Source organism: Etheostoma cragini, chromosome 1, assembly GCF_013103735.1.
Source record: "Etheostoma cragini isolate CJK2018 chromosome 1, CSU_Ecrag_1.0, whole genome shotgun sequence".
Taxonomy (NCBI): domain Eukaryota; kingdom Metazoa; phylum Chordata; class Actinopteri; order Perciformes; family Percidae; genus Etheostoma; species Etheostoma cragini.
This window is the reverse complement of record NC_048407.1, coordinates 22,957,990-22,984,573: the sequence shown is the minus strand read 5'-3', so window position 1 is coordinate 22,984,573 and position 26,584 is coordinate 22,957,990. Positions and strand designations below refer to the sequence as shown.

Sequence of the window (26,584 nt, the reverse complement as noted above, 5' to 3'; positions counted from 1 at the left end):
GAAACTCTTTCAAGATACTACAGTAATTTGTAATATGAATGTATGCAATTATGTTGGCAATTAAAAGCATCTTAATGGCAAAAACACACCAATAAAATAAAAATAAATTATTTTGCTCACTTTAATTTGCATTAAATAGTTTGTTTGAAAGTACTACATTAAATACTTAAATATACTTTGACTATGTATTGTTTCATTAATTTAAGGGGAATCTCTGAAAAGAGGGATTCACGATTTAAGAATTTCCAGCAACATTACACACATGCTGCACAGCAATGCAGTCATCGTGTGAGGGCTCCACGCCAAGTCTGCTTAAGATCTCTTTGGCCTTGGTCAACCCCTCCTTGCTCCTTAACAGGAAAGACAGATAAGCAATGATGGACTAGAAATGTATACTATTTAAAGGATTTATCATTTAGTTTTTATGTAACTACTCAATTAAGAAAATGCAAGGAATTTTGACTTACTTCTCTATGGCTGAGATGTGTTTGGTCTCAAGCTTCTCTTTAGTGAGCAGCTCAGGGGTGATCCTCCCATCGAACAGCAAGCCCTCTCTGGCCATCTTCACCAGGATGAGACGAACCAGCTCTCCTATGTACATTCCACTGACCATCTTCTCAAATCTACGACACAGTGACAGAAAAAATGAGAGGTGGGTAAAACAAACAGGTTTAAATAAATATCACTATAACCTACAAACCAACAGAGCTGTTCTTTAATGGTTAAAGATGCCACTAGTTGAGTTTTTAGAACAGATAAACCTATTCTACATGTTTTCTATTCAGAAGAAGCATTTAATGTGCTGATTCACATTCTGACCTTCTCATGGTCAGGCTATAAGCATCTCACATTTTTTTGAAAAACTGACTTTGGGTCCCCTGTGGGAAAAACAAACCTGGGCAGAGAGTGAACAAAGAGCATTGCCTTGATCTCTGCTCATTAACAGAGTGTAGGACTTCTGTGACAACTTGTGTAAACAGCAAACATGCAGAATAACTTGGATCTTAAAGCACAGCCTCAGCTACATTCATCTAAAGACAAAACGGCAAGGTTTGACGTACGTTTGTCACTTTTATCCTTAAAGTCTCTAGTAATTTATTATTAATTTTTTTGTTTTGATATAAATTAATTAAGTAGTCATCTTAATCTTATCTCTACCCAGAACAATAAACAACAGCTGGCTGAGTAACTGGCATCTTATCATCAGCTGATTCTGTGATTCCCTTGCAACTCAAAAAAGTGAACATAAACAAGACTGTAATAGTTTTGGTTTGACATACAGCTGTTTTCCGGGGTTGAGAGAGCCTCGGTCTATCTCTCTGTCAAACTCTGTCCTGATGTCTTCCAGCCTGCCGTCGTCTCCGAAGGCTCCCCACTCAGTGTTGACACACATCCTACCCTCGTCTCCCTCCACCTGGTCAATGTGACGCAGCTCCTCCATGTAGCACGCATTGGTACCAGTACCTTAACACATATATACATATCCTTTGATCAATTTGATCTACTTTCTGTTCTGCTTATTTGATCAGTTCAGAGAGCATTGAATTCCATTTAACTTGCAACAATGCCAAATACTTGACGGTAATAGGTTCCAAATGCACATTGATGTAGTACCAATGATAATGCCGACTTCACAGCGCTGGTCATCAAAACCACAGGTCATCATTGTTCCCACAGTATCATTCACTACTGCCATGATGTCAGCTTCATAGTCCTGAATGAAATCAAAGCACACACGGATAAGTGAGTATGGTTTGCTGTCATCTCAGTCATTCAGCATCCCAGTTGAATTAAACTTGAACTTCCGATGGCAGAACTGAAGTGTATAACTTGATAACTAAATAAGCACAAATAAGGCAAAATATAAGACTCACTCCGCGTTTCTGAATGGCTTTGTTGAGAAGCTTGACAACGTCCATTCCCTCCACTCCACTGGTCTTGAAACGCTTTGTCCATGTTATCAGACAGCCCTGGAGACAACAGAGATAGAGCCAGAGAGAAGTGAGAAAAGGAATATATTTGTGGAGACTTGGTTTTGTTGGGCAGCGCCTGGCACACACACATGACTGTGGATCAGGTCTCCATTGCAACTGCGGCAACTCATAATGTAAATGGATTGCATGGTAATCGTCAGGGATTTGAATAAAAGATAATAAATGGAAAATGTGTGTCACAAAGAAGTCAACTATATCAACATCTGCTGATCAATTTTAAATTTTCTTTTACCTCATCTAGTTTGGTCTGCTGGCAGGGGAAGGAGAAGGTAAATCCAACTGGGAGCTTCTTGTCTTTGATGTTGTGTTTCTCCATGAAGTCACCAAGACACTCTGCCACATGGTCAAACAGCTAGAACAGAGGTGGTAAAGGGAGCGGTTGTCTCAGGTTGAACGGAAGAGACTGTGTGTGTGTGTGTGTGTGTGTGTGTGTATGTATGTGTGTGTACACCTACTCCTGTTCCACTGCCGTGGATGATGTCCTCTGGTGTGTCATAGATTTGACTCTCCATCTGAACGGTCTGTTTCTTCTCATGGCTCACTCTGACGCGGAGAATCCTGAAGTTACTACCTCCCAAATCCAACGCAATGAAGTCTCCCTTCTCTGTCAAGACGGAAAAAGTGGGAAGATGACGGAGAGACAAGAAGAGAAAAGAGAGAGGGGGGTGAAATTTTAATTTGCAGTTAGGTACATATGGAAACTGTTGCTGACATTACCTAAGAACGCACATCCAATGTAACCTCAAGTACCAATTTAGAAAGTATTTACCAGAAGTCATACATAACAGAAAATTGTAGGGATGGAAAAAACAATTGATTCTTAGATGCATCACCATTCTGTACATATACTCACCTATATGATCTAATAAGACATACATAAAATAATTAGGCAAAACACATAAAGGCTGTTCATCTACTTTATCACATTACATATGACCACCTCATGTTTCATGTTCTAAGTCAATTCCCCCTCTTTTAAACATGACAGAGCCTCTGACTTGAAGATAACTGTGAAAGAAGGTGACTTTCACAAGCATCTTTAAGGCTTGGAATGACTACAAAACAAAAACCTCAGTAGAAAAAAAAAATTGTATTAAAACTTGTGTGTGACAAATACTGCATTTGTCAAAATCTAACAAACTCAAATCAAATCAATCACACATGGAAATTTAAAGTAAAAAATTGTTGCATTGAGATGCATCATCGGTTTAGAATCGAATCATTGGCCTCTTCATCGGTGCCAAGAGATTACCACCCCTAGAAAATTCTTGGTGTTGCTGCATGGGACACAGTTTGGAATAAAGAGCCCAATGATTTGAATACAAACTAACTTAGAAACAGTCAATCTTTACATGCTTTTCTAAATGTGTTGGCAATGATGATTTTAGGCCGTAATTAAAAAGGTAGAAATGCCACACCACAGTAGGTTGTTTTCCAGTAAAGTTTCTAATGATATTAGAAACATTTTTATTTTTACCCACCAGTGTAGTTTCACATCACTTTGATCTTGTGCCACAAGCTTTGGTGCAGATCAGAATGCAAGGTTGAGTCAGTGGTGCAGACTGACTGATACAACAGGACAGTTGCAATCAAGGTTTCAAAATAATGACAACACAAAGTATTACTTTTCAATTTTAGTCTTTTGTAATTTTTTTATATTCTCTGTAGGTTGGCGAGAGAGAACAGACCCATAGAACAACAGCAAAATTGTTATTTTATTTAATTTTTGGTGACTTTCCGTGGCTGTAAATTGTTATCTGTGCACATTTGACAATATAGTAGATAATGAAACATATGGAGGGGCTCACAGTAAGAATATGGCAAAGACATAACCCGTCTTTACCACCAACAAATGGTAGCAACTGCAATTAGAAAAGATATAAATCTTTGTGTACGCAAAGACATTTATTTAATTGAATTCACAGTAACATTGATAAGTAATATAAGAAAGTAAGATAATTAGGTGTGGATTAATTACTATTTAGCATCAGTTTTTCACAGCATCATTTGCATTTCTTGAAAATCTTATATTTAGTAATAAATCAGACTAAACCTACTGTGTTCGACCTTTGTAACTTGAGGTCTCGTAGTCATCTTGTTCTCAAACAATGGCAGCAGGATTCGTGCTAATCTCTGATGGGTGTGTTCTTGTGTGTTTGGACTGGAATAACAGCTCTCATGTCGTAGACTAAAGTAGATTTAAGATTGCTGTTGTGCCGCCAACCTACGTTTTGCTTCCGTTATCATTTGATCTGACTAAAAAGATCATAAAATCTGTCCCTCAGTTTAAGTGGACAGGGCCTCCTCTCCTCTCAAAGTACAACACGTACAGGATATGAGCAAATTCTGACTCACATTCACTTGAGTTACAAGGGCAGAACGACTGCAGAAAATGAGGATTAGACAGCATGTGATAAACAATGATATAATGACGTATGTAAGTGCATTGTGTATACTGTATGTCACTGCACCAAGAGGAAACAGTAGTTTTGCTATAGGTCGGATTACTGTAAGCAAGATAGTTACGGTGTCAATTATATAATGAAAGGTAAAGTTTATGTACTTTTTTTGTACTTTTTATTGTACACCCATCCCCTACTACACAAAACTTGCATAATACCTTTATCCATAAGCAAGGTTTTGTCTTTTAGGATTGTATTGTTTAACAGCTTCAACAACAAGTAATAGGTGATTCTGCTACTAATCTAATCTAACTCCACACACTGTGGTGGTTAGCACTGTAGACAGCTAAAGGACTATGGTTTGTATCAGAGCACCAAAACGGTCTGTATAAAGCTTGAATGTTCACCCTGTTCACTGTGATTACATCTCCTTTCCTCTGACATGTCAAAGACATGCCAGATCAGGTCATTTAGACACTTTAATAATATCATAAATGTGAGGGGACTTTCTGCTGCGCATGTTTCCCTGTCCTTTGAAAGCTGGTATAGGACCCGGCAACTATGAATGAAAAATACAAACTGGCCTTTGCTCTTTTTCTCTGCAGTGAAATATACTTTCCTGATGACTACGTAACTAAGTTTAATATTTAATATAGTAAAACATTTTCAATGTAAATCTACCTAGACATGAGTGGTGGCAGAAGAGTCCTTCCTGTCTCTGTTGTGTCAGTACTAGAGTTAGCCAGTATCCAAATTTTGATACGTCAAACCTCCCTAATTTACTGCGGTATACGGTACAACCGTGACCTATTAAAAATGATGATGCAAGGTTCAGACGGTGTCACCAAACTGTTGGCTTGTGTCTACACGATCAGAAACTGAATGCCAAACACTAATACTGACACACCTCTCCCTTCTCATTAGGTCGGAACCCAAAATGCTGCCAAACTGCAGAACTACACATAAGCATTTTTAGGCATTAAATACATTATATTTAATATTTAATCCTTGTCACCGATATAAGTGCATTCTTTTAATGGCGGTATTGAAACTGATGACGTTATTTTCATGACTCCATGGTATACCGTATTACCGCCCAACCCTAGTCAGTACCTCTATATTATTTCAATATAGCAAAGGCAGACTACATGCCATGAAAGGCCAAGAAAGAGGAAATTGCCAAGTCAATTTAGTACATATCTAATCTTTGTACTACATTGTGCAGCTGTCACTTATTTATATTGATAAATTAGGCAAACAGGTTTGGAAACTGATTACATGATAGAAAGTGCTTGAACTGGTGGGGCTCTGATAACCCAGCTTTGGTGAAAATTTGAACTATAACATAGGGTTAGAGGCACGGATGTATTAAGCTACTAACCTGAGCCATCAGGGATTGACCGCACAAACGTTGGCAGCATCTTCAGCACAGCAGTGGGGTTAGTGTCCCGCCCCAGTCCTTTGACTAGCTCCCTCCGAAACCGCTGCGTGATTTCCTTTAACGTCTCATCAGAGAAACGCATGGAGTACAGGTACTTATCAATCTGAAATAATCAGACAAAATCCAAAGAGGCAGTCATCTTCTCCATCTTAACTATGAACCATCAATCTGTTACCAAAACAATACTATTAATGTGCCACATAAAAAAGCTAAAAAAACACTCCATCCTCTTACACTGGCTGAGTAACTAAGATTTACTGGATTTGGTGATAACATAATGGGCCTTGTTCAGCAATATTTTTCAAAGTTACATCTCAAATTTATTCTTAAGAAATGTCCTAAAAAAAAAAAAAAAGGTCTACGAAAGATTCATGAATCTTGGATAAGAAAACATTTGTGAATGTCAAAAACTTTGGGAAAACTGCGTAAGTGAGTTTTAACAATACATTTCTTCCTAGGAACAGTTGGCAATTGAGGCCCACTGTCTTTATTTTCTATAAGCATGATGATGCAGTAAATATGAATTACTGGCCAACTCATGTTACTTTTCTTCCTGAATTGATTGATCACAGCTCTGCTTAACCAATAATAAATCAGAGACATAAAACAAAATAACTGGGCCTAATTATATTGCTTTATTGCAACATAACGGAATAAAACTTAGGGCAATTGTCAAATTACATGTCACGCTATGGTCATATTGCAAAGTCAATGTCTAAGGAAAAGCACAGCATCATCAGTGTGACAAGGATACAGCCTATTTGCTCAGTGCTGTTATCAAGGCATAACTGCACATAAGGGTGTTCATTGTGACTATTATGGGTATGACAGTAATGAGACAAAAGAGAAGAGACTTTGGCATACAAATAATAGGGGAAAATATACGTATAAACTGACAGCATAAGGGCATCAGTTGTACTAAATACAAAGAGTAATCACAGCTAGGTGTGCCTTCAAGCAATACTTTGAGATACTATGATAAAGCAAAAACCTGTTACACACCAAGACTACATACACATAACTCTGCTTAATTATTTTCCTTTCGACTCTTTCTGTAAAACTAAAGAGAAATTGAGCAAAATAAACCCATAACTGGATAGTTATCAGTCTGTTTCATAACAATGACTACCAGACTATGAGAACTATGAAATAATAGTTTACACAAATATGCTCAGTATTAATCATCGTTACAGACATCAGATTGGAATGTCCTGACTTCCTGTTTTAGGAGTCACATATTGACTTTATATTTAGCTGGTTCAGGACAATGTCAGTTTGGGTGTTAGTGTACTTTGCATTGGCTGGCCACAGAAATAGATAGAATGTAATACAATACAATAGTAGAGGAAATATGTGTGCTGACACTAAAGGACAATTTCAGTGTTTTAAAAAGTTACAATCAGCATACCTTTACCTTATTGTACATTCAACAACATTGTATTTTGTTAGATAATCAGCTTATATTGAAATAAAAAAATATGTATAGGCAAACATTTAAAAGACAATCAATGAATCATACACAGGTTTTGATATGACGTGCTAAATCATGCTAGTTAAGAGTGTGACAAGATTTTATCTGAAACTGTAATGTTCAATTTGTCTTTCATTATACATTAAATGGGCTCTAACAAGGAGAAAAACATTAATTACCTGCCGTTTATCCCCAAAGTCATATTTGAATAGTATAAACTAGTTGTGAGAAAGAGAGTTACATACATGAGAACAGTACTGTCCAACTGCTAACTACTCTGTATAGGTGTTACATTCCATATATTCTGTCTAAATGTGAAGCCCGCCTCTGGGATAAATGTTCATTAGCACATGTTCTTGTCATACAGAAGGTAAGTCCACCTCTCACCTTCATAGGCTCAATAAAATACAGCACTTTTCCATTGCTGGACCGTGAAACAAACAGGTTCACAGCACACAGAGTTGTTTTTTTACAGGTCTAGTTGGTGGTTGGAAGAGATATTTTGACTTCAGTGACATGTTGGAGCTTGACAACACCCTCCACTCATGGAGCTACAGCATGCCATCAGCATGTATGATTTCAATTAGACCACAAACAAAACACTCCAACAGCTGTCTTTCCACTCCCTACTGCACCTTCTGTCTGTCACTACACACACTACATTCAGAATATGTTAGTATTTAGAAGAACTATTCTGACTACAATTTAAAATTGAACTAGGTAGAAAATATTTATATTTACAGATGACTACTGTATTTAAAAAAAAAAATGCAGATTTTAATCATTAAATTTACAAAAAACAGCTTCAGTCTTGTTAAACACTCCTTGGATAGAGCTGACACAGATAAAGTGGCACAAAAGATTGTACTGATTAAAGCGTATTAAAAAAAAAAAAGTGTATTTGAAATTCAACTAAAATGCTGCTGATTTGTCCCTACGTGACATTGTGCCCCTTTGGTAAGACACCAAACAGGTTAAACATGCAAAGACAGAGCTTGTTGCATTTGTATATGCATTTTTGCATATTGTCTTTTTGACCCAGGTCAGCTATCCAACCTGACGAAATGAAAGTAGAGTTGGAAAAGCTACTGCATCACAAATATCTGCAGTTTCTGTCAAGAACTTCTCATTTGAAAAGAATGTAATCTAATGGTCTAATAAGGAGTAGAAACCAAATGTTAATAAGAAGTTTCTCCAAACTTTGCATTGCCCTATGGTGACACATTGACACTTCTCTGACACCTTGTCATTTATTAATATTTGTGATACTCAAATTGAAACAAATGCATCCCTGTAATGTGAAATGGTTGCCAGTACTGGTACTGGTGATTCCATTGGGAGTCACTACTTTAGGTTGAGTTCATCCAGCTTTCTCCAACCCCAATTTGCTAAATGATAAAAGTGTCTGAGAAGCAGACAAACACTTAGGTCTCAGGTCAGCTAGAGCCTATGATCCAAGGTAAACACACCCTAAATAGTACAGTGGGGCTAAAAAGTTTGGGTACCCCAGGTAAAAATTCTTATTAATGTGCATAAAGAAACCAAGAAAAGATGGAAAAATCTCCAAAAGCAGGAGAAGGCTATATGAAGATAGCAAAGCATTTTCAGACGCCAGTATCCTCTGGTCAGAATGAAGAAATGGCAGTCACCAGGAACAAGATCTGGAATATCAAGAAAAATAACAGACAGAACAGCTCGCAGGATTGTGAGAAAAGCAAGTCAAAACCCACGTTTGACTGCACGATCCATCCAGAAAGACCTGGCAGACACTGGAGTTGTGGTACACCATTCCACTATAAAGAGATACTTGTACAAGTATGATCTTGCTGGAAGAGTCATCAGAAGAAAACCTCTTCTACGTCCTCACCACAAAAATTAGCGTTTGAAGTTTGCAAAGGAGCATATAGACAAGCCTGATGCATTGTGGAAACAAGTTCTGTGGACCGATGAGGTTAAAATAGAACTTTTTGGCCGGAATGAGCAAAGGTACGTTTGGAGAAGAAAGGGCACAGAATTTAATGAAAAGAACTTTTGTCCAACTGTAAAGCATGGGGGAGGATCAATCATGCTTTGGGGTCGCAACCCCAAAGAGTAGAAGGAAAAATGGATTCAATGAAATTTCAGCAAATTTTGGACACTAACTTGATGTCATCTGTGAAAAAGCTGAAGTTAAAGAGAGGCTGGCTTCCACAAATGGACAATGATCCTAAACACACCTCAAAATCCCCGGTGGAGTACATAAAGATTTGAAAACTGAAGGTTTTGCCATGGCCTTCACAATCTCCTGACCTCAACATAATTTTAAAATCTATGGATAGACCTTAAAAGAGCAGTGCGTGACAGACAGCCCAGAAATCTCAAAGAACTGGAAGACTTTTGGAAGGAAGAATGGGCAAAGATACCACAAACAAGATTGAAAGACTCCTGGCTGGCTACAAGAAGCGTTTCCAAGCTGTGATACTTGCCAAAGGGGGCAGGACAAGGTATTAATTCTGCAGGGTGCCCAAACACAACACACCCAATTCTCAAACCGTACCGTTGGCAGTAAGAGTTGTATTGTGCATTTCTTCAATTATCACCTTTCTGTTCTGGGTTGTATTTAAAGGAAACTGCATGGCCAAATGCAACAATGTTTAAGCATTTCCACATAATGTTTTCACTTATGGAATGAGTGAATGTATTCTTAATGGACCAACCAGTTTATTTATGGTATATGTGCATTCAACTAACTTGAATTCTCAATGAGTTCCTAATCAGCTAATTGAATGAGAATGCATTCTTAACTAGCCTGCTCAAATAACAATGTGTTATTAGCTGACAAGGGATGCAGAGTTACAAAGGGGAGGATTAAAAGCAGACATTGTCCACATTTCTCCTCACCTCTCCTAGGAGATATCCACTGAACACAGATTAAATTCAGTTCCTGCTGCAGGATAGAATTTAGCATCTATGACTCAGCTATCTGCAGCTAGAAACCAAGTCTAAGCACTTTATTTTAGCAGAGCATCATCTGATCTCACAGCTCAGATCTCTGCTGTGGATTTTTATAACTCACATAAATACAGAAAATACTGTGCACAGTAAGTAGGATTTATGTTGTTAGTTTTGTTGCTAGTTTTCCCAATAATGTTAAGCAAAGTGCTATTTCCTGATACAGTGCCATTAGGCACCATATGAGTCTGTATGCATAAATCTGTAAAAGGCCATGTTTTCCCCTCAACACACACCTCTCAGACACGCAACTTTCTCTGACATTGCCTGAAGCCAAACTACAGGAAATGATCACACTCTCTCTGTCAGTCTCTCCTTCCCTCCCCTTTTGTCCTTTTCCCTCTCCTTCCGGTTTGCATTCCTCCTCTCAACAATGCCTTGTTCTCCTCGTCACAGCGAGGTGGTTCGAGGAAACCTGACTCCATTGTGTATGTATGTGTGCACGATGTTGTACACACACAGCCACAGATTGAGGGTGGAAAAATACTGTCCTCTATGCTGCCCTCTCCTGCACCTCGTGTTCACACACACATACACACACACCCACACGATTATCTGAAGACATTCACTTCACAATTCAGCTGTGTGTTTCACAGTTTCATGACTAGAGAAGTTGATGTTGAGGCCTAAACAAACCCTGCTCTGCTCTCTACACAATAGCTACACATCTGGTACAGTGTGTGTGTGTGTGTGTGTGTGTGTGTGTGTGTGTGTGTGTGTAAGCCTGTCACCTATGGTCACATGGTTTAAAGCTGGCCTATTTTAGGTAAGCAGGGAGAGAAAGAGAACAGGAGTAGAGGGAGGGAGACGTGTTGTATTACATCAGATCCTGGCTCCTGATAAATGTATTTTACCTTTACAGACTCTGATTTGACTCAGGCAAACAGCAGGCACACCTGGGAATGACAGCTTTGTGCCAATAAAGATGACTCAATTAAAACTGAACTGCGAAAGAGGTTACAGAGAAGGAGATGGAGGAAGGAAGAGCAATAGCTGTGAACTTTTTCCATCGATACAGTTTAATGCAGAATCTGCAGTTGGTGATGACGTGTGACATTATCAGGGAGCGACCTTAAAGGGACCATGCACCATATGTTGACAGCAGATAATTTAACTAAATACAAGCTCTGTTCCTTTGCTACAAATACACACGCACACACCGCTCCAAGGACAACCTAAACTGGTCCAGTCAGTTTTATACCAGAAGTCGTTCAGTGAGGGCTGCTCAGCTGAGAAGTTATGAAAGACACACATTCATGGTGCTCAACACACTCTTCTTGTCTTTCACCTTAAACTTTTATATTTAATCATGCTTTAAAAACGACTAAATAAGCTACAACAATCAGCTTTCTTTAAGTGCTCATATTGTGCTTACACTGCTGCAGCTCCTCTTTTCACCGTGTGTGTTGAGCTCTCCATGTTACTTTGTTCTTTCTACAAGTTCTACCTTTTTGGCCCTCTGCTCATCTGTTCTTTCATCATTGCTTCAAATGCCCTCTCTCCTTTTGGCCCCACCTCTCAAAACTTACATCATGGCATCGATCTCACACATGTGAGACCTTACACATCTTACTACATAGACACACCCCTGTGCAGTTTGTCACGTTTCACTGACCAAGTTTGACTTACATCTTACAATGAAATCAAAGCTTAGTGTTTTAATTGCCTGCTGCACTTCTTTCCCAACATCCTGTATGTTGTATTCACTTCCTTAAAGAGATTTGACAGAACAAAGACATCCTTATATGTACTATACTGGGAAAACACAGTCTTACAGCAAAAGTATGATGATGGGAGTATGAGTGAACTCAATGACCTCTACAAACAAATGCTCTACTCTCTACTTTTGTGTTTTCTCCCCAACAGTCTCTCTCACTCATAGAGAGACAATGTCAAAATGGAGGCAGAAGAAACAGAAAGCACTCACCTTTTTAACCTGATCATCCTTGAGTTCAGTGAGGTAATAGGCTAGTAGCTGGGCCGCAATCATCCTGGTCCTCTTTCTCTCTCACACACACACATGCAGACTCACTCAAACAAACAAACAAACACACACACACACACTCTGTATCCCTATCTCTCTCTGGCTGTCTGTCACACACACGACCACCTCCAGTCAGATGGAGAAAAATCCTACAGAAAAATGTAAAATAAAGGAACTCAAACTCTTTTCTGGCTCTACTTTACATACAATCTGTCATACGCTTTAGGAGATATAAAAATATCCTGAGTCCAGTCCGGTGTGGTTTAAAATAGACAGACCTTCTTCATGTGTGGCTAAGACACTATAGCTCTTCCCTCTCTGAGCATGTGAGTAAAGCCAGGAAGCATGAGTGGTGAGACAGCAAGTTAGCTACAGGAGGCAAAAAGAGAGAAGCAGGGAGGGCCATAACAGGAACCCTGCCCACTGTCTCTGAGCTCATTGGTTAGTTATAGAATGTGAGTGGCCATGGGGCTGAGTGCCACATCCTCTTTTCTGTGATTGGCTGGTCTGCTGACGCCTTGGAGGCAAACTCAGTGATGGAGGAGGTAGTGTGCCTAATTGGGGGAGGGAGAGAGAGCGAAAGAGGGAAGGAAGTAAGGTGAGGAGAGAATTTAGGGTTAACTGTTTCAAGGAAGGAAGCTATAAAGTGACATACAATTTGGCGTGGTGGGTTGCTGGGAAAATGACTCACACAGTCATAATATTACTCCGAATTGGAAAGAAGGGGTGGAACCTATGCCCTGTGTTTGTCATCTCTTCTGGCTTGTCTGCTGTCTGTGTGAAGAGGGGAGTGTGTTTTACAGTTTTTCACAATTGGTTACACAAGTTTTCTGAATCCTTGGCTAATTTTCCCAAAACTGTTAACACACAACACAAAGGTTAGGTTTCATGTCTTTTGCATTCTCTGTGTTTTTTGTTGTATTTGCAGATTTACCTTTCCATGTTATGTTTCTGTTGGTAAAGGCATATGATTTAACATAAATAAGGCCAATTGTCTTGTCATGTGTTTTGTGTTGCACCATCAAAAAGCTATTGTCTTGTATTACCTGAGGTGTGCTAATTGAAAATGTATGACCCTGCCTCACTATGTGGGTCTGTGTGTGACTGAAGCCTTCGATCAGAACACCATAATATGTGTCCCTTGTTTTTCCTTCCCTTAGTTATGTGAAACAACAAAGAACAGAGAAATGTACATAGAAAAATATTAGACATAATGTTAGCTATAAACTATTTTAGATTTAAAATTGTAAAGATTATTTTGTTTACTATAAAGCCTTTTGTAATATGTATGTATATATACAGTATATATAAATATATGTCATAATCCAAAAGCAGAACCATGTTGATGACAAACTGCACCTGTCCTGTTGTTAACTTCATCTCTCCACCTACTCACTCACTAACTCCACCATCCCAACAGTCAACCGATCAGACAGTCAGTTCCTCTGACTAAACTCTTCTGTCTGTGCTTTCAAGACAGACTTGATGTCATTATCAAAACAACAACAGCTGTCTGTTGTTTGGCCTCTCTAGAGAACAACCACAGACCCAGATGAACTGTAATGCCTTATATACTTACGTAACATGTTGGATGTGGAGTTAATTCCCCCATAATACCTCATCTCTGCCAACCTGCCTGGACCTTTTGTGTTAATGCATGCGGTGGTCATTCTCTAAAACCTCTGAACAAACCTGTCTCTAATCTGTTTCAGTTGGTATCATACATAGTTTCAGTATCATACATAGTTTCATAGTTTCAGTTGGTATCATACATAGTTTCAGTATCATACATAGTTTCATAGTTTCAGTTGGTATCATACATAGTAACACTGTTTTCTTTAATCTGTTTCAGTTGGTATCATACATAGTAACACTGTTTTCTTTTATAAACATTTGTCTGCGTAAACCTACCTTACTGTAAACCAAACCTCCTTTCCTATGGAGCCGTTATCTTTAAAAAAAAATATATATATATATATATATATATATATATATATATATATATATATATATCCCTGTGGTAGAAAATATATTTATCCCTGTTTTAGAAAATGTAAATTCTCTTAAATGCTTTCAGAATCAACTTACAGAGGTCAAGCCAGTAGACGATACAACAAAACCATTGTGATTGGATTGTTTTCTAACAGGTGCAACATCATGTCATCTAAATTTGGTCAGTTATACACAGTAATTAGAAAAACAGCTCTCAGAGGTTCAGCACCCACTGCTGTTTTTCGTGTCAAAAGTCCTCTTCTGTAAACAAATTGAAGGAAATAGTTTGGTCTTTGGAGTCCATTAAATCTGCTCTTAATATAATCCTGTGACATTTTTGTTGCTTATTGCTTTTCCTGTTAAATACTCAAGATAGGAACTTTATCCAGCAACATGCCACATGAAATTTACACGTGCCCCATTGGTAATCCCCTGACCAGCACCGGATTAGTTTCCTCTGCTCAAAATTCTAAAGAAGGGGAGGAAAGTTTTAATGTTTCCGGTTTAACCAAGGAGAATGTCAAAATGAAGAAAGAGAGAAAAAAAATGTGGAAATCAAATGGTCTTCTGTGAGAAAGTCTGTTCGATCTGCAGCTCTTTCACTCTTTAGCCTGTCTAACGATATGGCTTAAACAATTAGTCACCTGTTAGCATGTCTCTCATTGTAAAGATCCCAGAAGACAGCTACATTTATATTTCAGATAAATATATACTGTATAAGCTATCTTTATCCAATCTGCTCCTGATAATTATGACAGTAAGTTAACCACTTGTTAATGCACACAATGCTGTACAGACAACTAGCTGCTAACATGTACATTGAATCTCTGTTGTTGAAGTTTACCTAAATGTTTGTGCCTTGCCTCCTCCTTCTTCACTTCATACATCCATTTCCAGAATATTTTTGTAGCCTTTTTATACAGGCTCATAACAGATCATTCCCATCCCAGCAGTGTTAGTTCCTCCAGACTATGTTACTATCTGGATTATTACCTTCATTGAAGTTTTCCCATGATCAAGCATCCAACATTTGTCAACACAATGATGTTTTGAAACATTGTCGTGTCTCATTTTTCCACGGTCGACTCCACATAGATGTTCGAATCTTCGATTCATTGTATCTTTAAAGACAATAAATGGGTGTCAAATAAAAATGAATTCCTGTGCTCCCTGAAAACTATTTTGACAAAACAGAGCACAATCCTGCGAGAACAGGGCCCCAGCTCGTCCCTTTGTAGGTCCTGAAGAACCAGCGTCTTAACTCTGCCAATCGTCACCATTTCTGTGTGTGTGTGTGTGTCTGTGTGTGTTTGTGTCTTTGTGTGTGTCAAAGCTCTCATTGTTGGTTTGAAGGGGAGACAAAGACACCACAAACAGAGCCTAACACACAAACACTCACACACGCACATGTGCACACACAAGAAAGTGAATGAATAAGAACAGTTGCACACCTTGCTCCCTGAGGGAATGGTCATTAAGGAAAACTGAAAGATGTGAAGGGCATTTGAGGTATTCAAACACAAAAAAAGCTCAAATTAAAGAGGGGTGTACAGTTATTTAGCAAAAAGTATCAAACAGAGAGGAAGAAGTTTGTACAGAAGTGTATGAAAAGAGAAAGACATTAAGGGAAACACAAGAGGCAAAGAGTGACAGAATATGCCATCACTGTGCTCCAGAGCTGCAGAGTCAGTAGCACAGCTGTGTTTGCTGCATTGAAGCTGCAGAGTCAGTGCATGTGTAGTTAAACCGCGAAGCTAGGTCACTACTAGGACAGTGAGGGATTACCCTGTTGCATGAGTGTGCGTGCGTGTTTGTGTCGTTGCCCTCAGATGGTTGCATTCTAACATGCTAATCCCTTACAGATTAGCGTTCTCACTCCTGCTAACAGGCAGCGGTTCTCAATACCTTTCCTTCACTCCTTTCTTTGATTCTTTCCAATATTCCCTTCTTTCAGTCTTTCTTTCTTGATGCTTTGGATTAGCTGTGCATTATTTTCTATGTTTCTTGCACTCTGATGATTTCTCACTGCGTTCATCTTCAACACATCTAATCATGAATGGATTGTCATAAACACACTGATCATTGCACTGCTCATTGTATTGGATTGTATGCAGTATTGTCAAATCAGTTATAAGATTATAATATGGTACATAATCCCTAATTGTATTTTCCGCTGAAAGATAAAACAGACAGAATGGACAAAATGGCAAAGATGCAGAGACAGACAGGCGAGCACAAGGACAGAGAGTCAGTCCAGACGGAACAGAGTGCTGGTTGTTTTTATTGTTGGGAAATGTGGTCAGCGGCATTCCAATCCTCCTCTTAACCTTCATCAATACTGAGATACTGCTGACTCTCTCTCGCACGCACACGCGCACACACACACAAACATTTTCATTCTACTTTTACACTGCAGTAATTTGCATCAGTATTTTTTTTAAATAAGTTCTTTAGTTTATTGAAGCACATGATTCCTTCACATTAACTTAATACATTATTGTTATGACATGTAATGTCAATCTATTTATATATATAGATTATGTTTTATAGAAAAGACAAAGAGGTGTGCGCGCTTGTGTGTGTGACAACTGAAGCTTTTTATTAGTTGCCATTGGGGATGTTATGGTTGCTGCATATTTACCTTTTGTTTGGTCTCACTTAAAGTGATGACCTTGAGTAGTTTGCAGGATGTGATTTGTGAAATGAGCATCTTATCACTTCCTTCTGGAAGTGATAAGATGCTCAGCTCAGCTCTGGTATACAAAAAGGCAGAGACTTTAATCAGTGCAATGCTAACACTGGCATCCTGTGACTGAGCAGCTGTTGGTGTGACACTTTTCCCACAGTTGACTTGGTAATGATTGGAAACTAGAGGGCTCTGGTGTTAAGCCCTCCAGTAGCAAATATTTGTGTTGGGCCATTCATAAATTTATTGTGAATTTCAGATAGTGTAGTGTATATCTAATACAGAGCAGAAAATAAAATGTTTTTTTTTACGAACAAATATGAAGCATTTTCCGGTTAACAACTTTTTCTTGTCATCTGGCAATCCCTTAGCTGGAATCCAATTCTTTACGTTTTATAGGAAATCACAAGTTATTCCCTGGCGGCAGTGGCTTTATCTTAGCTGCCTGCACAAATGGCTGGGTTCCTGGGTGGGAAGCCTGTGAGAGATCATGCATTGAATAACTCTGCATGTTTTATGCTCTTCAAGTCAGGCCCCTGGCAGCCAGGTTGAAAGAAGCTGTTGATTAATCCATTTGTATCTGAGGTGGTGTATGAGGAGCTCTCCCAAACCATCAGACAGACAGACAGAAAACTTTATTAATCTCCATAACTAGAAATTCACTGAAAAGTGCATGGTCAGGTTGAGGTAATGTGTGATCAGCTTTCTGAACCACTTGTTCCTTCCACAGAGAGCTGAGGTCTTTCTCAGACCAGAACAATGTTAGACAGACAAACCATTAAACCAGCACACAAATAAAAAAGTGAATGACTCAATGAAAGTTTCATACATGTTTCATAAATTTCCTTGCAGACACCAAGAGAGTTTAGCTTTCTTAGCAGATGAATTCTCTGCTATCCAGTTTATTCTACTATGCAGTCTGTGTTCTCATTAAATTTTAGCGGCGAATGGAACACTCTTCCTTGGAATTAGCATTCAAGAATGATTGGTACATCTTCAGCGTGTAATGCTTGGCTTTCGACACCGCCTTTTCTGAAGTCAATTATCAAAAGGCAACAATTGCAACAAGAACAGCGGTGCTGAGGGAACTGGGCATTACAGCTTTTTTTTGGCCACAGCTGTGATGAGGGCAGCACCCTTTCCACTGCCTTCCTCTGATGGCAGGAAAGTCACATTACACTGAGGAGCCAACACTCTGGCAGTCTCTTGAAGGACTTCAGCAAAACTAGAAACAGAAGCAGATGAAGAAAAAACAATTTCATTTTTAGAAAGTTTTTTGACGAAGCAAGATAAAGGAGTAACAAGGTAAAAATACAACAGCTTAATTCTCTTAAAACTCTTAATTGAATCAAATTCTTTTTAAATAGTGCATGTAGCACTCAACAACCACAACAGTTAAAACAAGAAGAACTCACTGTGGATGCAGTTTGTAGAGTGCACCGTCCACCCCTACAGTAATGTTTAGATGGTCCAGTCCTCGGTTCTCTCTGATCTTATCAACCACGGCCGCCATTCCTGCCCCACACAGCACAGCTGCACGATGTGACACTGCTCCACATACCTGTATAACAATGACCACCATTAGCATTATTGCAACACTTCACAGACTGTTTGTGCCACAGTTAGCTAAGCCGGACAATATCATATCACTCCTCAACCAGTAGAAAAAAATCTAACTGAATGCCAAAGTGAGGTTGCAACAGAGACCATGATTTTCTCGGAAATGTGTCAAAATGTTTAACTCCTAACCTCTCTCTGGTATTTGAGACAAGAAATAAGCCATAGGGTTGCAGAATGATGATATTTTAACGTCATTAACAAGGTTCAAAAGTTAAATATGACTGATGACTGCGTTGCATTGGGTGTGCCAGAGTACCCCTTCCAAAGGGTACAAATGAGCTCTGCCCGAGATCTGGTCTGTCTGTATGTAAAGGTCTGTGTAGCTGGAGTGGGTTGAATGTGGGGCCCAGTTTAGAAAATATTGTCCCCCTGTCCATAATTCCTGACAGCAGGCCTGCTATTGTCCAGTATACACAGCATGTACAGTAAGTCTTGTGAGATGTAGTCTGACTGTGAGAGGCTAACGGAGTAATAATAATAATATTAATAATAATAATGTCAAAATATTGACAACTGGTTAAAATCTTTCTCCTGCACAGTCCTCAGATACAGTGTAACAAAGATTATATCCTTAAAATTGCATTCTACTTAAAAACACACACACAGACCCTAAAGTTAGTTAGAAGTCTGAAACTGCACTGAAACAGCTGATCGTCTATAAACATGACTTTCTTTTTTTCTATTTTCTGTCTTCTACCTCTTTGACAATGATGCTGTCATCACAGGTGCTGTCGAGCCCCAGCTGTTGGAGAATAGATCGGACCTGCAGTAGAGCCAGGCGGTCGCTAGGGGGAGACAACACAGTTACACGCATTACAATGACCTACAGGCACACAGTTACAGTCCTACACAGTGTTGGGCAAGTTACTTTTAATAAGTAATTAGTTACAGTTAAAAGTTACTTCTTCCAAAAAGTAACTAAATTAGATATTCAGTTACAAATCATAAAAGTAACTAATTACTTCAGAAAGTAACTAATGCGCTACTTTCAAGTACATTTTGAAATGCTCAAATGTGACCCCACCTCCACCCGTCTTTAACAGAACATTACATACATGTGCATGTTCAACTATTTATGATAAATCTGATTATTATGATGAAATGGACACTTAATACAATACATTATTACCAGAAACAATGTAAACAAATCTTAACTCTTAATGTTGCTGTGGGACAAAGTGAGACTAGCCTCCAATCAAATGCCATGTATGTACTCTAGATATTATGTCTAGTAGATCGATACAAATAACAATAGATGTTTTGGAACTTTTGATATTTATTGCCCCTCAACAGACCGCAACTGGGCAAAATTAAGTTATTCTTGTTAAGCACTATAGCAAAAATAAATAAATATATACACTCTTTATATACACTCTTTGTAGTGTAAACAACGTAAGTGCGTAAGTTTGCTTTTTGGGGACAAAACATTTATTCTGTGGAATAGGAAATTATCTAAACGAGACCTCATGTATGTATACAGTTGCACATGTCTCAAACACAAATAGACCTACAGTATACACACACAACATACACACAGTTTGTCCTACCTCTCTATTTGTGACAGGTATTTGGTTTGGAATATTCCAGGAGTTTTCAAAGCTTCAGTGACGTGTCCTCTGAACAGCAAACCCCCTCTGGTTAAATCCAATAATACCTGACGAACAACTTCTCCTAAATACATCCCGCTGGTCAGCTTTTCAAACCTGCACTCTCAAAAAAACACAATTTATTTGTTAGATCCACAAAGCGGTCCACAAAGTGGTCACCTGATCGAGAAACCAAACAGCTTGATACAAAACATACAGAATTACTGGAGCATGAGGCACATACGCACATGTGCATAAAAGCATGAAAGTAATGTTAGGGCCTTAAGGCACAAAACCAAGATTAACGCTTTGAAAAAGCATGTAAAGGTATGAGAATGTCCTCATGCACATGCAAAACAAACACAGCTACTGCTCTGAAATCTTGAGACACACAAGGATACACAAATGCATGCTGATCAAACACAAAATTCAGTACAGACGCATGCATGCACGCATGCACGCATGCACGCATGCACGCATGCACGCATGCAAGCACGCGCGCGCGCGCACACACACACACACACACACACACACACACACACACACACAGTGTTTCTAACCTTTGTTTTCCAGGGTTCAGGGAGTTTTGGTCGACCTCAATGTCATAAGGTGTGATAATGTCATCGAGAGAGCCATCATCACCCAGACCTCCCCACTCTGTGTTTATACACATCTTTGGTATCTCAGCATCCCCCACCTTTTTCTCTCTTTTTGTCCCATCATCCAGCTGTAAGCAGAAACAAATGAGGGGGTTTAAATATATGGGTTATCATCCAAATATTAATTTAACATCAGCACAGCTCACTAAAAAAACTAAACACTGGGAGTGCTGTATAAGCATGTTTCTACCATTTCCTCGCCTCCTTCATGGGTCCCCTCTTCTCTTTCCAATTTTTCTGTCTTTTGTTCAGCTTTTTCAATGTTCTTCAGCTCCTCCATGTAACAAACATTGGTGCCAGTTCCTGTGAAACAGTCGCATCATCTCTGTTATTTAAAACATTACATTAACAATAAAGCAAGCACTAATGAATATTGCTCATTAAACTAAAGCTTAATTTAATTTAAATTTTCATCTGTTTATTGATCCCCTATGGTAAATATACAATTTACACTCTGTGTCCACACTTTGTTAGTTATCACAATAAGCACAAACTTAATTTAAACTTAACATAAACACAAACTTCACATTACTGTTTCAGTACTTGTAAAGACCCTGATGATGAGAGCTTATATTATATATTATATATTATAACATGAACCATGATAACTACAGGACTGAACACAACCCTAAACATAATTCCAGCCTTACTTCAAATTAAAAGACCTATGCCTTAAAAGCACACTAAGTTACTGACTATCCCAAATGTCCTCAGTTTGTAAAAAATGAAAACACTGAAGGCCACATACCAGCAATTAGTCCAATTTCACACTTAGGGTCTTCATAGGCACAGCTCATCATGGTCCCTACTGTGTCATTGACTACTGCTACTATGTCCAAGTCAAACTCCTATACAAACATAAACATACGTGAACATAGTTTATGTTTAAATGCGGCTCTACAGAATACAAGAATATAGTGACATAGTCTGGACTCCATGTATTAATATAATTTACATTCACTTTGTAGTAACACAGTTTTGTGCAGTTCGCATCCTACATGTACATAAACAAATAGGTACAAATAGGAAAAATGGCCCATTATTCTTTCAGCTCACTGACAAAGCCCAGATCATCATTATAAACTCTATTCTCTTGTTATTTCACTTACGTTGCGTCTCTTGATGGCATCCCTCAGCATGCTCACAACATCATGTCCTTCACAGTCGGTGGCCTTGAAGCCCTTGGTCCAGCTCACCAATGTGCCCTGAGGAACACACAAGGGTTGAATGAGGTTACAAAATTGATGTTACTCATTTGGGTGTCAGTATACTTTACTTTACTTTACTGTTTTTCTTAAAAGCTATTATTTTGATCCTTGATTGATTGGTTGGTCTGTGGTTGTAGCAAACAAAATAATATAACTAAACTCTAAGGTCCGTACTTACCGTGTCAATAGATGTCTGCTCGCAGGGGAAAGAGAAGGTGAAGCCTGCAGGAAGATGAGCGTTCTTCATCCCCATGTAGTCCAGGAAGTCACTTACACACTGCGCTATATGATCAAACAACTAGAGAAAGACAAAGAAAGATTTTCAATGAAAGAAAAGTATCCAGCCAAGTTGGCTTTTTAAAGCTTTTAAAGGAAATGAATTTGACCTTCCACATCTGACAGCCTTTTTTCAACCAAATTGCATGTAATGCGCTTTTTTGTTCAGCAATTTACTGAAAATACTCATTAACTCTTTGAGTATTTAATTTACCATGCCCCAGTTTTACATCATCTGTCTACTTACCACTTTCAGTCCCTCAGTCTGGATTATTATTAGTTACATTTTTTTTAGGATTATTTTTTTAGGCTTTTTATAGCCTTTAATTGACAGGACAGCTGGAAGAGATTCAGGTCAGATTCTAACTTGTGCTGCTGCCAAGGACTCAGGCTACATGGGGCGCACACTCTACTGGTTGAGCTAGAGGTCACTCCCTGTTTGGATTATTTAGTAGAAACACTACAACAAAATGTCCTACCTCTTCTCCACTTCCCTGCATTATCTCCAGCGGTATGGTGTAGATCTTGTGGTAAAGTCGGGTATTCTGTTGCGGACCTTTTTTAAAGTTTACCAGCAACGCTCTGAAGTTTGTCCCTCCCAGATCCAAGGCAAGGTACTTTCCATGCTCTGGAAAATTAAACAAAAGATGAGCTTACTGATTATCTGTTTTATACAACTCAGTGTCATTTATTCATGGACACATTGTGTTTTAATTTTAGTGTCTGACCTGTGCCATCAGGTGTACGGTACACAAAAGACGGCAGCATCTTGATAGCAGAGGTGCCTTTACTCTTCAGCCCTGCCTCCAACCCCATCCTCATCCTGGACTTGACCAATTGGAGCTGCTTTTGGCTCAGTCTGAATGGAGACAGCGTGTCATCCACCTGCAATAGACGTACATGTAAGAGATTCTGTGTCATATCAGATATGATAGAATAGAATAGAATAGAATACAGTACATACAGACACACACAGACACACAGCATCCTAACCTGCCGCCTTTGTGATGCCAGACGTTGGGCGACTGCTGTTACCAGGGCAGCTCCTTTGCTGCTGCCGCTGTCTGAGAGGGCAAACCTGACATGGCACTCAGGAAGCAGCCGCCGCACTACTTTATGGAGACGGGAAGGATACCTGAAATGGAAGGAGTTTAATGTTTAACCTCAATTAGTAGTCTGTAGCAGCTGCAACAACATCACTGTTGTATTTTCCCAATGTAGTCTGGCACAGTGTATCAGGTTGATTTAACAAATAAGAATCCATAATTGTATTCTAATTTGGATACTTACAAATTTATTTTTACAGGTCATTACAATGTGACCAATGACAAGTTGTGTGCTATTAGACTGTGACTAATCAGGATGATTATTCAAGATACTGTATATCCCAATTAAAACGGCCTATTAATGTTACCACTGGCATATGATTGTGATTTTTGGTGAATATTTCCATGATAACCTACTGTTGATGCGTCTTGTACAGAGTTCCATCCACACCTACAGTGATCCTTAATGTCCTCAAATTCCGGTTTTGCTTTATTCGAGTCAAGATGGCAGCGAGAACTGCAGCTACCAGATTGGAGGACCTGAAGGACACTATGGTGCTGACATGTTGAACTGCAACACAGTCATCAGATGTTGGGGTCAAATCAAGATCCATGAGAATGCTTCTGGTGTTCTTCAGACCATTTTTGTATCTGAAATAGACAAATGTATAAAATCATTTGTTTTACATAACGGGAGTGTGAGAAGGACGGATGGAAGAACATACATACAAACATACATACAGTACATACATACAGACAGAAAGATAACTTACTCCTCCATGGCTGTTACATGTGCCGTGGTTATCTTCCCTTTAGTCCTCAAGGCATTAGACACATGACCATCAAAGAGCAGTCCGAGTTTAGCCATCTTTAATACAACCAGCCTGACTAACTCACCCAGATACATCCCACTGACCATCTTCTCTAGGCTGCCATGAGGAAAAAAGAAACAGAGCGGTTTAAGGTCCTTTTGTCATACATGCTGTGCCATAACATGTCACATCATGAGAAAAGTCAAAGCCGCTCTCCTTACATTTGTTTTCCAGGGTTGTTGGAGGCTGCGTCCACATCCCTGTCAAACTCTGTGATGTAATCATTCAAAGCACCGTCGTCTCCAAAGGCTCCCCACTCAGTGTTCACACACATCCTGCCCTCGTCTCCCTCCACCAGGTCAACGTGACGCAGCTCCTCCATGTAGCACGCATTGGTGCCAGTGCCTAAACACACAAGCATACAGAACACCCATAATCATACTATTCAAAGAAACTTGCTCTGGTTTAGAGGTGGGCCGATATGGCGCTAAAGTAATATCCCTATATTTTAGGTAATATCTGCGATAATAATATCCTCGATGAAATGAGAAAAAACTAAACAATTATTTTATTTTTATTACAAAAACATATAATGTCATGAAACGTAGTGTTATAATAATAAGTAGTGTTTTATATGTCTGCATAGATAACAGTTAACCGTTTGCCTTCAAATATCTCGTAAAAACATTTAAAAATTGGCGTGCCACTCAGATTCTGTATAAATTATAAATACATCAAAGTGCATGTCCAAACTGTTCCCAAATTAACAGGCAATTGTGTCAGCAAGTCAGAATATTCTCATTATCACAGTATGAATTTAATTTCGTTTCAAATTATGTGATATGGCACACCTCTACTCCGGTTAAATTAATGATCTTTAAATGATCACAAGATGTTAAACCTAATCCAACCTTAAATTGCAGTTCTAATCCTAAAATAAATACAATCTAACCCCTTAACCTTTTCACTAATAGTCTGGTTAAAAGGGTTTAAACAGAGTGCAAAACCATTCACACAAAACAATCCCTCACAAAGATGAATTAATACAATCAACCACTAGAGGGACAAACACTTTTTTTGCAACATTTATTATTTCATCATAGTAGCCCCAAAAGTTAATTTTCAAATTAAATATAAATTCTATATTTTATGACATTTAAGAAGGCTTCAGTTCAATTATTATGAAAGTTAAGTTAAGTTTTGAGACTGTAGTTTTGTTGGACTGCATTATATTGTCAAGTGTTCCTTTTTCTGCCTCAAACAGCTCCTTCTGCATGGCAACTATTTGCAAAAAGACTTGAAGTTATCTGAATTTATTTCCTTAAATGCTTTTAAATCCAGATTGAGAGAACCTGAAATGACCTGTTTACATTGTAAATGTTTTAACTGTCTGTGTTGTATAACTTTTATAAATGTAATTGATTGTGTTTTGCCTCTTGGCCTGGACTCCCTTGAAAAAGAGGTTTTTAACCTCAACGGGACTTTCCTGGTTAAATAAAGGTTAAATAAAAAAAATAAAATTAAAACAGGTAAGCAAATTGTATGAAAATGAATTTACTTACCAATAATGAGTCCTACATCACAGTACTGATCATCAAAACCGCAGGTCATCATGGTGGCTACAGTGTCGTTAACCATGGCTAACACCTCTACATCCATACCCTTCAGAGTGAGATACAGAGTGAGTGATTGATTATAAGGTTAACGTAGCATCAACTACAGTACAGTTTGTATATTAAATGACGGGTTTCAGAAGAAGTGCTGTGAGTTAAAAGTTATAAAAAGTGGGTAAGGATTAGTCAGTGGATCTATAGAATGAGCCCCTTGTGAAAAAGTCATGTCTCATACCTTTACTGGCCTGTCTGATGAATGACAACTGGTTTGTGGGTCAAAAATGTATGTACGTATACTGCAATGAATACAGGCGTCCTACCCCAGTTCTGTCTATTGCTTCTCTGAGAGCCTGCACCACATCTTTACCCTGGAGGCCTCGAGCCCGGTAGTTTTTACTCCAGTTTACCAATAATCCCTACAGAGAAAGAAACAATATTTACAGAGTAACATATGCACCTGCAGGTGCAGGTCATGAAAACCAGATGACCAGACGGATGTACAGTGGGGTTCAAAAGTTTGGGCCCCCAAGGTAAAAAACTGTATTAAAGAAGCCAAGAAAAGAGGTACAATTCTCCAAAGGCACCAAATGACAAATTAGACATTCGCATAATATGTTACAAAAAGTTAGATTTTATTTCCATCATTTACACTTTCAATATAACAGAAAACAAAAAAATGGCGTCTGCAAAAGTTTGGGCACCCTGCAGAGTTTATAGCATGCATCTGACCTTGCCCCAACAATCAGCACCTTGGCTTCTTCTAATCAGTTGTCTAGAAAACTGAAACTGAAAATAGCTGACGC

At 38.7% G+C, this 26,584-nt stretch overlaps 1 protein-coding gene across 4 annotated transcripts in view; it reads right to left on the bottom strand.

Moving 5' to 3' along the window:
- LOC117944561 (hexokinase-1-like) overlaps positions 1-26,584 on the bottom strand; it is a 35,667-nt gene that overhangs the window by 6,022 nt on the left and 3,061 nt on the right. Inside the window, exons 5-22 of one of the 4 annotated variants that reach the window (XR_004656608.1) lie at positions 26,102-26,197; positions 25,731-25,830; positions 24,390-24,573; positions 24,130-24,285; positions 23,774-24,007; positions 23,304-23,445; positions 23,039-23,195; positions 22,790-22,938; positions 22,213-22,332; positions 21,936-22,031; positions 21,575-21,674; positions 21,017-21,129; positions 20,728-20,894; positions 20,129-20,284; positions 19,279-19,366; positions 18,377-18,522; positions 17,773-18,186; positions 9,722-9,732 (exon numbers count right to left, since the gene is read on the bottom strand). Coding sequence is in view for 3 of the 4 variants with exons in the window: in XM_034871465.1 (XP_034727356.1) it covers positions 18,057-18,186; positions 18,377-18,522; positions 19,279-19,366; positions 20,129-20,284; positions 20,728-20,894; positions 21,017-21,129; positions 21,575-21,674; positions 21,936-22,031; positions 22,213-22,332; positions 22,790-22,938; positions 23,039-23,195; positions 23,304-23,445; positions 23,774-24,007; positions 24,130-24,285; positions 24,390-24,573; positions 25,731-25,830; positions 26,102-26,197 (2,334 nt within the window). In the remaining variant the exon portion in view is untranslated. Of the gene's footprint in view, positions 1-262; positions 351-467; positions 624-1,280; positions 1,465-1,614; positions 1,715-1,874; positions 1,971-2,226; positions 2,347-2,449; positions 2,599-5,777; positions 5,941-9,721; positions 9,733-12,226; positions 12,648-17,342; positions 18,187-18,376; positions 18,523-19,278; positions 19,367-20,128; positions 20,285-20,727; positions 20,895-21,016; positions 21,130-21,574; positions 21,675-21,935; positions 22,032-22,212; positions 22,333-22,789; positions 22,939-23,038; positions 23,196-23,303; positions 23,446-23,773; positions 24,008-24,129; positions 24,286-24,389; positions 24,574-25,730; positions 25,831-26,101; positions 26,198-26,584 lie in introns of those variants that run through there. The other 3 variants (XM_034871465.1, XM_034871455.1, XM_034871481.1) reach the window with 3 other exon arrangements.